The sequence below is a fragment of the Postia placenta genome (assembly GCF_002117355.1).
Source record: "Postia placenta MAD-698-R-SB12 unplaced genomic scaffold POSPLAscaffold_1, whole genome shotgun sequence".
Taxonomy (NCBI): domain Eukaryota; kingdom Fungi; phylum Basidiomycota; class Agaricomycetes; order Polyporales; family Adustoporiaceae; genus Rhodonia; species Rhodonia placenta.
The window spans coordinates 158,896-169,758 of record NW_020169832.1 but is presented as its reverse complement, the minus strand read 5'-3'; the positions used below and the strand labels follow the sequence as shown (position 1 = coordinate 169,758).

At 60.1% G+C, this 10,863-nt stretch overlaps 1 protein-coding gene across 1 annotated transcript; it reads right to left on the bottom strand.

Moving 5' to 3' along the window:
• Positions 1 to 1,147: 1,147 nt before the first annotated feature.
• On the bottom strand, positions 1,148 to 10,840 carry POSPLADRAFT_1175515 (hypothetical protein; the record flags this gene model as incomplete). The annotated part of the gene is made up of 29 exons (XM_024488360.1): positions 10,493 to 10,840; positions 10,237 to 10,434; positions 9,669 to 9,915; positions 9,114 to 9,385; positions 8,673 to 8,903; positions 8,396 to 8,560; positions 7,644 to 8,293; positions 7,284 to 7,335; positions 7,086 to 7,165; positions 6,491 to 6,662; positions 6,339 to 6,389; positions 5,959 to 6,270; positions 5,680 to 5,876; positions 5,303 to 5,382; positions 5,054 to 5,108; positions 4,787 to 4,852; positions 4,378 to 4,456; positions 4,226 to 4,306; positions 4,000 to 4,161; positions 3,932 to 3,969; positions 3,586 to 3,795; positions 3,497 to 3,545; positions 3,201 to 3,349; positions 2,817 to 2,948; positions 2,550 to 2,746; positions 2,048 to 2,178; positions 1,810 to 1,874; positions 1,572 to 1,768; positions 1,148 to 1,530 (listed from the first exon to the last, which is right to left on the bottom strand). Exons 1-29 carry the CDS (start codon positions 10,541 to 10,543, stop codon positions 1,148 to 1,150), a joined length of 4,752 nt encoding a protein of 1,583 aa, XP_024343616.1. The 5' UTR covers positions 10,544 to 10,840.
• Between the last annotated feature and the right edge of the window lie 23 nt (positions 10,841 to 10,863).

Sequence of the window (10,863 nt, the reverse complement as noted above, 5' to 3'; positions counted from 1 at the left end):
TGAGTTCGAGGCCGAGGCGTCTATGAGCTGTTTGGGCTTTGAATGGCACCCCAGCCGAGTTTCATTTTTTGTGATCAGGGGACGTGGAGTGTATTGACCGAGAGAGGGAGCCGTTGTGTGCCCTCGGCGAGTGCGATCAGGCGAGCGTGTGCGTGGCAAGAATCTGGGGTACGGTCTGAACTTCTCTGATGCTCAGCTGAGAGGGTTGGTCAGCGATGTCTCAGACCGAGGGTGCCCGTCATTACTTCTCGCGGCTGTCGTACACGGTGGCCCGGCTATTGAACGACCCGCGAACGACAGCATCCCTACATCGAACGAAGATAACGCGAATAGCTAGATTCCGACACGCACCGGAGTGCAGCACTCCGGTAAGTCTCAAAGTGGTTGGATGATATCCTGAATTGGCCCGACTTGATGGCAGAAGCCTAATCAAGCCTGTTCCTAGTCAAATGGGGAGAACATGGAAGTCAATGCTCGATCGCAAACGATGCTCGGAGACGGCGGCGCATGTGTCTGGGCCCTCTGGTGGCCCAGAATAACCAATGTTGTTATGCCGTAACAACAGTTTGTGTACCGCCGGGAGGGAAGTCGTGATCGAGATCGGTGAGTGGCCTGTCGTCTGCTGCCCGCGAGTCTATTCTGATGCTGGTCAGCCGTTGGCGCCTGCTGCGATAATCGATATCGCAACTGGGAAGCAACACAAATGCTCGTGTTGGAGACTGCGGCATCGTTGGCCGGCAGCACCGCTTGTATAACAGATGCTTCTGCCCGGAGCGTCTGTTCGGGCTCATGGCTCGACACTTGGCGTGGAGCGGGCGCGTGTCCGACGTCGTGAGCGCGACGGGAATTGGATAGCGAAAGGTGAGCCCGCTGCTGCGAGGAGGAGGACGACACTCTGTGATTGTTACACGCAGGCGCTCTACGGGCGCTAGTTGGGAGGTGCGCCTTGTCGACTGCTCGCCGTGTGCGTCCCTCGATCGCATCCGCTGCTGCTCAGAGCTAGAGAAGTGACCGGGCGAAAATGAAGAGATAGGGCAAGGGAAGGGGAATAGAGAGCAGTAGGCTATAGAGAGCGGTAGGCTATAGAGAGCGGTGGGGGTAGAGTCGCACAAGGTACGGGTTGCAACAAAATATATTCAAAGTCTTACTAATGTTCATACAGTACTAGTCTCGTCCGGTAATATTCCCGCTGCCCTGCCCATCGCTCTCTCCTCGCCCGCCATCGTCCCGCCACCGTCCCGCCACCAGCAGACTCTGTCCTGCGTGCGCGCCCGGTCAGCATGCTCCGCGCTGAGTCGCTGGCGCATCGCAGAAGCACGCGCCGCCCCTGGTCAGTGCGACGTGACCGAGTCCAGCGTTGCGCGTCGGGGCAAAGACGCTGCGCTGCACCATCCCAGCCAGTCCGGCTAGCAAGGGCGCAGACCGCCGCAACGGATGCTGACTGGGTGCGCAACGGCGCGCGCTGCCACAATGGATCCTGACCGGGCGCGCAACATCGCGTGTTGCCATTGCGCGCGTTCGCGCTCGCACCTGCGAACGCGGTCAGCATTCCGCGCGCGGGCACTACCCACCATGTCCGGACGCCCGCGCCCCGCGCCCGGTCAGCTCGCCGCCTCGCACCGCCTCCGCGCGATGGCGCCCGCTCCGTTTTGCGCACGCGCTGCCCCCGGTCAGCACGACACGACCGAGTCCTGTGTTGCGCGGCGGGGGCGAAGACGCTGCACGGGGCGCGAAACACCGCGCGCTGCCATTGTGCGCGGTCGCGCTCCTGCCTGCAATCGCGGTCAGCATCCCGTGCACGAGCACTACTCACCATGTCCGAATGCCCGCGCGCCGTGCCCGATCCGCTCGCTGCCTCCGCGCGATTGCGCCCGCTCCATCCCGCATCCCGCGCGTGCTCAACGCGCCCAGCAAGACACTCTGATTTGCGCGCGCTGGCTGCCTCGTTTCTGTAGGTCGCGCGACGCTCTGTGCTTCACCGCTGCCTATGCCTCAAAGCTGCCGCTCAAAGGTCAGTACGCCCGCAAAAAAGTAAGTATGAACTCACCACGGCACCCTTCACGCAGCCCGCGGCTGACCTAGCAGACAACGTAGCCACGCCGCCCGACGCTCCCGCGTCCAATCGCTGCGCTGAGAAGCACCGCCGCCGGTCACTCCAATGGCCCGCGTCTTCTGCGCCTGTCGATGGCGTACACCGCCTCCGTCGCAATGTTGACCGTGTCCGCACCCGCGCAGAAGTATGCGCACGCGACCCCGAGCGCGCCTGTCGATTGCGCTCCCGGCTAGCGTGCCCGGTCACCTAATTTTGCTGACCGGCCAAGGTAAGCCTAAAAGAAACTCTTAGAATTTCTCCGGCCGCACTCTGCGGCATTACGACTCACCTCGCCGGACGCAATACGATCGACGCGCTGCGCTGCGCTCGCGTTGCGCGCTGTCCGCTCTGGCCGCACAACGCCCATGCGCGCGCAGTACGAGGACCCGAAGGGCGCTGGCAACCCAGACGAGTGGGCGGACACCGCACGCAAGCGCGCGGCGGGGACGTGGCGCACCGCGTGGTGGCGGCGCATCTCGCGCGCGGACAGGTGCCGGCACAGCGAGGACTAGATCGCGCGGTGGGTGTTGTGCGTGTGCTGGTGCTGGTGCCTGCTCCTGCGCGCGGGCGGGAGAGGGTTGTTGCTGACGACCGGGCCGCGACAGGGACATGACGGATGCGCAGAAGCAGTGCCCGTACACCCTCCCGCTGGTGCTGCACGCACCGTCGGCGCGTTTGTTCGTCGTGCGCGTGGGCATCCTGCCCTCAGACCCGACCCGCGCACCGGACGACGCACGCCAGCTGCTTGCGCAGGAGCGCGCGATCCTGCACGATGTGCCGGACAACCGCGACCCATGGGTGCTCCTGAACAAGCGCAGCGTGCGGAAGAGCGGCATGGTCACGCGGTAAGTGCCCCCTTCACCCCGCATTCAACGTTCGACACTCGACGGTCAACGGGTACGCCTGTGCTGACCGGTCTGCGCGGCCGTAGGCGAAACGGCACCGGCACGCCGTGGAACAAGGTGTGAAATCACGAGATCGCGCGGTGCAGGGGGTTCAAGGCCGGGCTGGATGGCGGTGACGGTAAGGACAGCAAGGACGGTCAGGACGGCGGGAGAGGGTTGCGCTGTCGCTGCCATGCGAGCCCGCGAGCATCGTGTATGGGCACCCGGCGACGCGCCGGTTCGATGTGAAGCGCTGGAGCGTGGACGTCGACACGCTGTCTGATGCCTGCGCTGCAAGCGTTTGCGGCGCGTCCTCATCGCTGTCGCCCGCGTTGAGGTCTGTGAGCGCGGCGGCGCGCTCCGGGTCTCGACTCTGATGTCGAATATTTGACCGAGGAGCCGCAGGGTGACGACATGGGGCCAACCAGCAACGTGATGCGGTACAGATATAGAGGCCGTTACTGTCCTGAACAGTGCCCGTCAGCGTCGCAGATAGCAGAATAAGATGCCGCGCACTCACTGCGCACTCGAGTGTGATGGCAGGACCGTCGTCTCGCCGACAAAAGCCTCTGCACCATTCGCCAACAGGAAGCCGGGCACTTCACGCACCCAGGTGCGCCATCATCAAAGTGTTTGCGGCCACACGCCGAGATGTTGCCCACGATGTCGAGGGGCGCACAGCGCGAGATTGTGCCGTGGAGGTCTTTGTCTCTCGTCATGATTGTTTTGCTACCTGGGACGCCGACAGCGAGCACGCGTGGCGTCGAGCTGGAGGCTGAGTGCAGGGCAGAGAACGTCAAGCCGTGTGCCGCAGCATGCCTGTTAGAGTGACCTAAGTGATTGCCGGAACATGTCGAATAGAACGAGACTCACCTCATCCTGCCGTCGCAAAGTCACGCGCGACGTTGAAGGCCATGTCCGAGCATAGTGCCTTTCTGCCCTTCGTGGCGCGCACGCAGGTACGAGCATCTGGCCGCAGAATTTGATGCCCTTCTGGAAGCGAGATATAGCATGCAGACGCACACTGCATGCCGACACCGATGCACGCGCTGTGTGTGGTGCAGACCCATTCCACGCGAGTGATATCGGCTCGCTCGACCCATCGATGGGCTTCTCGATTCGCGGCTCTTTCGTAGGTGTGACCACGCATTTGCACGCATCGGGCGGGGGGTCCTGTGACCAAACCTGCGCACACCGTACAATCTGAGATCAGCGCTGATCGATCACGGCCTTTGAACGACATGCTTACCAGCCACCTCGAACCAGCCTGGCAGAGCATCTCGCCACCATCTGTGCTCTCGTCTACTTGGCTACCAGATGCAGCATCCCACTGTAGCAAACCTAGCAAGGCCTTGTTAGTGACTGGAAACACAAGACAACCATGGGCACAAATCCACTTACTTGGAAGCCAAAGACATGTTTGCGGCCATTGGCCATCATTCGGAGTGCAATCACAGACAGAGACAGAGAGAGATGAACTCTGGCCAGAAAGGTAACAAAGTAGTAGAAGGGAAGTAGTGGGGGAATTATCACAATAAAATTACACATCACTTATATAGTCTTGGCCAGACAGCGCGGGCAGAATCCCCGGCATGTTGTGCCCGAACACTAATATGTAATTTGATTCCTTTTCTGGAATTGTGGCTGTTGTCGGGCCGCTAATTTCAGAATATCAGCAGGGCGCCCTTTGCAACAATGACAGAATCCGTAAGCGTATTCACACGCCTTGGGCTGTATTTGGTAACTGCACCCACAATTGCATATGCTTCGGAGAAAATCAACATAGAACATCATTTTGATGGTCTCGCACTTGGCCTTGATGGTTGCCATGATGTTGACACTCATTGCTATTGACATCATTTGGGACAGCGGGTGTCTTCACATCACTGCAGATCAAGCAACTGACCGGGGCAAGTATCCTATGTATCGTGAATGAATCAATGAGAGGCCCGGTGTTGTGTTGTTATTTCCGCACTCTGAAGCCATGCAGATTTACTTAGGATGCAGCTGGATACGGATTAAGTTTGGGAGAAATCACAGCGAGAGGATGTGGATGTGCGTATCATGCATTACATACCTGTCGCACAGCTTAGAAGGCACGCCCTTGACAACGCGGGTCTCTTTGGCCGGCGCTGACATGCATGCAATAACAAAGTGCGGGGACATGCTGATGTTGTGTCCCTGACAATGGAAGCAGTCGTGCGGACAGCGTACTTGTTCGCATCAATTACAATCTATTACACGCAACAAACCCGCCTTTGTTCTCCTGCATTCCTGCAATGCTCTCCCATTGCTAGTTCATTCAGAGGGTGTGCGTAGCCCTTACATGCGAGAGTGTTCCGGTATTCTGTGAGTTCAGGCTCAGCGAGCGGGATCATGTACAGTAGTGTAACATTGGCAGTCAGGCTGTGTTTGCGGTAACGGAGATGACGGCAGAGACAACAGATCTCACGGAAACACTGCAACAGCCGTTCGCGCAGGCATGACACATCCCGCGCGGCGAGATCGAGACGAGTACAAGATGGTATCCTAGTCCTTGGCTTGCAAGGTCCGTGCGCAGCCTTGTAGCGGATAAATTGGGTTGTGAGTGCGGAAGGCCGCGCCACGCGCGATGTTCATCCTCCCCTCATACAGGACAGTCAAACAGTCAGCCGGCACAAACATTGAGGATGTGCGCAGGTAAGTTGTTCTGCTATGTCTCACTGCATATGCACGCTGAACTGCTCGTTACCGGCCCCGCATCGACACGGCTCGTATCGCCTGGGGCGATATGAAGAATCGCTGTCGCTGTTACCGTTGCCATCAATCAATAGCAGGCCTCTTATGAGGCGCAGATGCTGACCGCCCCCGCAATTTGAAGGCGCACGCGCAGGTTGGATGTGGAAGCCTCTGTGTTGTCCCTATACGCTGACAGGAGATTCATGCTTCCAGGTACATCTCGCGTGCGGTCCGGTCATTGTCACTGACGCATATGATACTCACGTCGCCGACTCGCACGCGAGACCGCCCAGTGCATGCACGCAAGACGGCACGAGTATAGGGCGGTCGTGCATCAGGTTCCGCACGCAGGCCGGTACGCAATTCACCCAGTCGCGCACTCATACTAACACCCATTTGATCAGAGTGGTTCCCGTGGTCGGCGCGTTCGCAATGCGTGCGAGAAGGCGGGGTCGAGAACACCACAGGTACGTCCTCCATTTCACACTGTGTGCTGCGCTCCGCTGACGTTGTCATTGGCCGGGCTTCTACGGGCGCGCGGGCGCGTTTGGACCATGCCGCGGGTTGTGCAGCGGGCTATCGGGAGGAGGAGGCGTGACGGCAATCAGCACGCGCAATGGTAGTCGAGACATGTATTTACGTACCTTTTGTGTTGCGTGTAGTCCAGACGACGGGCGTCCGGGGATGCGAGAGAGCTGGGCGCGGTGTCCGTGACCGGGGAGAAAGCAAGAGGGGACCGACGCGCATGCGACGGCGCGGTGTGAGTGTGATGGCAGAATGTCAAGCAGGCACGCACCGGACGGCGCGCGAAACAATGCAAGGGCGAAGTGGACGTGTCTCGGACAGAGACGCATGAGCGCGAGCAGATCATGTTTGCTTGAGGCGCAACGCGTGTGGACAGCGCTGTGCATGAGTGCGGGCAGGCGGAATGATAGCGCGTCCCGACGGGCTGGGTAAACGCATCCGCGCTATGTCATTTTGAGTGGCGCTGGTCCCCAGCGCGAGTGTCGAGAGGTGCCATCCGCGTGTGTAGGGCAGTCAATCTTCTGTGGCGCGTCTTGCCACAACCGCGAGATGCATCCGCCGTGGACACCGCTCTGTTGCGCTCAGCCGTTGCCGCGCTGCTCGTCCGCGCATGTCGACAGGCCGCTCTGCCGTCTGCGTCTCCGGTCTCGGTACACCGTCTGCCTGCGTCACGCCACTAACAATATTGGCTCTCTCAGACTGGCGGCGTTTGCGGGACGTCGGGAAAGACCCCGTAATGCGTATAATATTAAGCTATTTAGCAACAAACAGCGCGCGCTGGAAGACATGGGGTTGAGCGCACGCAGGGGTAGTCAATCGTGCAGCATTGCACCGGTAATGTTGCATGTACGCATGCGGACTCTCACATCGTCCATGCCCGTCTGCCCGCCAGCCGTTTCTCCACGCGTCGCGTGTCCGGCTGCGCGTTCCCGCGGCTGTCGTCATGCTGCTGAGAGTGAGTAATGACCGGGGTACGCGAGAAGACGCGTCCGCTGATCGTATTACGGCGTCCCGCCTTGGGACCCTGACATTAATCTTCAGCGTATTTTCCACCGTCTACTTACCACGTCCCGGTGCGTTGTTTCCTGCATCCCGCCCGCGCTGTCATCCCTTTGACTATGGTATGAACTTTCAGGCTGTCGGGGGAGGGGCTGTGCCGTGACGGTGGGTGTGCGAGATCAGACGGAGGCTCTCATGTACAGTATCTAGTTGCGTAGCACCGAGGTCCAAGCGTCAGGAGGCGGGGCTTGTAAGCCGGTGCTGGGTTGAAGAGCGCCGCCTGCGAGCGGGTACACATACAGCACGCGCGGCGCCCACAGGCTCGACGTAACAGCACACGCATCGACATTGTCACTGTCGATCCTGTGCGTGGAAGCCCCGGAGCGCCATTTTTATTCACAAGTAGCCATGGAACCAGTACATACCTCCATATTACATGGCACCGGCGGCGCTTCGTGCCCATTGCAGATCCCGGAGGCGTCAGCGGGTTGTTGTTCGTCGCGTTGGTCACGTTGGGTGACAACGGCGCACCCATGCCTGGAGGAGCCGTGCGGGAGCGGAGGGACTCGGCAGACGTGCGACGGCCGGGAACCGACAGTCCAGGGTCGGGGTTGCCGGGGTGCGACTGGAAGGGGAAGGAGTACGCTGACGGGGGCGTTTTCTTATCGCCCAGTGCTGCGTTTGCGGCAGCGGCGAGGTTGGGCGCCTGCCCACCATAAATGCTGTTGCGGGGCGTGTCAGTGGGCGTGCCAAAGGGGTTGTGCTCATTAATGGACGACGTCGGGGAGGCGAGTTCCTCCTCTGTCGCAATGCCGGCGCTATAAGCGTATTCGGTCGCCATGCTGCTGCGCCGGTGATTGCGCTGGCGAGGACTGGCTGCGCGAGAGGGGCCGCGAGTGGGCAGCATGGGCTGCATCACAGAGCGCATCTGCACGCGGTTGACGGGGTTGCCCTCGACAGACATGCGACGACCCGAGCCCCAGCCAGCGAGGTTTGCGGCGGACGAGACGTCAGAGTCGCTTGCGGGCTCCTGGTCGTTGGAGGACCACGAGGAGCGGTCGGGGACTGCGAAGAACTGGGGACGCGGCGGGGAGAGCGGTGGGGCGTCCATGATATCGCGCTCGTCGGCTGAGTCGCGACGACGATGGCGCGAGGCTGAGCCCGCGCGCGCTCAAACGAAGGACTGGGCGATGGGCCCGGGCTGGGGGGATGCGACGGGAGACGTGAGGTGGGCGTCCTCGTCGGAGGACGAGGGGGTGTTGCTGTTGGCGGCGCCGACACGGGCGGTGACGAAGGACGGCGAGGTAGCGGGGACTGCGCGGTGGGCGTCGGCGCGTCGCGCCTGCGGTAAGACATGGCAGTGCGGGGAGAGCTAAAAGAGCGGCAGGTGAGTTACAGAGAGAGATACAGATATGGGAAGATGAGAGAGAGAGAGCAGAGAGACGTGGGCTTACGGCGACAGCGAGAGAAAAAGGGAAGGGGACGGGAAAGTACAACAGCGGGAACGGCAGTGCTCGACGCAGAAAGAGGAAGACGCGCTGCGGGCCCTCCGGCACCCGCGTGGTGATACAAGTGTCGAAGAGCCAACTGCCGGGTGACCCAGGCGAGTGCTCTAGTGCTCCCTGACGTGTGTGCTGCGTCTCACTGATCGACAGGCTCTGCCATGTACGGTCCGGGAGGTGTGCCTAGGCGAGTTCTTCGATCTGCTCTGCGCCTCATTGACGTGTTCTTGTTTGTCGACAGAGATGAAGCTCGTCTATGGCCGCACGGTTGTCTGTCCGTACATCTCGTCCTTGGCCTATACTCTCCCATAAACACTCTCTGTCAGCCTGGTATCACCACCTTCTCAACTCCATCACGAAGCTGGCTGTGCGATCCTATCACGTCTCGCTAACCCTGCCATTCGCGCTGCCACCTTGATTATCTCGAACCCTTCTTCTCTCCTCTATCAAGTACAGTCCATTGTCTCTCGAATCCCGACGGCCGACATCTCCAGGTCTACCGCCGCTCTGTGGCCGCCCGCTCCGCAACACCGCCTCTCTGACAGCCAATACCGCTGTATTTGTCCCTCCATCGGCCACTTCGAGCTTATCGTCTATCACGCCTCTCCGAAGCACCACCCACAGCGGTCCCGGGCGCACACGACGCCGCGCTGACTTCAGTCCGTCTAAAAATTAAAATCGACGCAGCATCGCATCGCGGGCGCTCCCTTGCTCCTCGTGTCTCGTCGGCTCAGCGAGGACCCCGGAAAATCCCCTCAGAGGTCCGATCCCTCAAAACCCCGAAAATGGCCCTAAAAATGACCCACTTTTGGCAGTATTTTGCGTTTTATGAGACCATGTTGTCATGGTTCCCTCCCAGAATTGGTGAGTAGACAGTTCTCCCCAAGATACATCGAAATGTGCCTGACATTCCCACGCTTAGATCGTGACAAATCTTATCTTATCTACCCCCGAAATAGGGTCTGCGCGGGATCAGAGCTCTTAGGGGATTAGCCGGGGTCCTGCTCAGCGGCGCAGATAACGGCGACGTATCGTACGCGAGGCTGGAGCCCGCGCTTGGGCGTATTCGTATTTCGATTTTGCTGTGCGCACCAGACTTCTCGCTTGGGCGGCACGTCAATACGCTGTGGGGCTCGACGTGTGTCCTGGAGCGTTGGGCCAATTCTCGCACCGCCGCGACGCGCTCGATGACTGTCTACGGGCGGGCGACGCTGCATCTCAGTACCGTGATGACGCCACAAACCCACGACGGAGCGTCTGCGCCACTGTGGTTAAAACCGGTTTTGCGACCCACATGCGTCGGTGCTTGCACCATCTCCTGGTTCACGCACGAGCTCGGCCGACTTCATGTATATGCGGACCCGCGGGCGACACGCAGGCTCGCGCGCTCAGATTCTCGGTCTCTGCTCTGTGCTGCACGTTCGTCATGCGCTTCCTTGCGCACGCGTGATGGGCGTCTATCCGAGCGACGAAGCCTGCAGGTCCTGAGTGGACGCTCGGCCTCTGTTGCGCACACAACGCGCGGGATGCGGCAGTTTTGACTCTCGGACGGCTCATGCGGACGTGGCTTCGGCTTCTCTGCGTCTCTTTGTCTATCACTGCTGCTCATCGATCGCCCGTCTATTCCCGGTAGGGCGGCCAGCCAGAGCCAGCCAGAACGAGGCCAATATGCTACTCGGGGATGCGCACGACCGGCCTGAGGTGCGATACGTGTCTGTGCGTCACCAATGCATGTGTGTATGATGCACTCTCGGGGCCTCTCAGCCTCTTACCCTCGGCCTGATCATGCGAGTAACGGCGGACATGCTCTTCGCTGTCGTCATGGCGCACGGTGTTGCGCAAGATGGGCTCTTATGGGCCCGTCGACCGGAGCCTGTAATGTCTGTCAGCTGGCCAAAGTGTTCACCCTGGGATCGTCGATCAGTGCTCACTGTGGGGCTATCTACTACTTAAGACGGTGCACGCTGGGTAGCGGGCCTTGCGGTGCAGGGACCTGTGTCAGTATATAGCAAATCAGACCTACCCTTTCTTGCTGTCCTGTCGACATTCTACCTGTATAAGCTGTGTCTATTCCTGATGCAGAGGATCTCGCCCCACCTGGCCAGATCAATCACGCTGCCCGTCTGCGTATGATTTGCCAAAT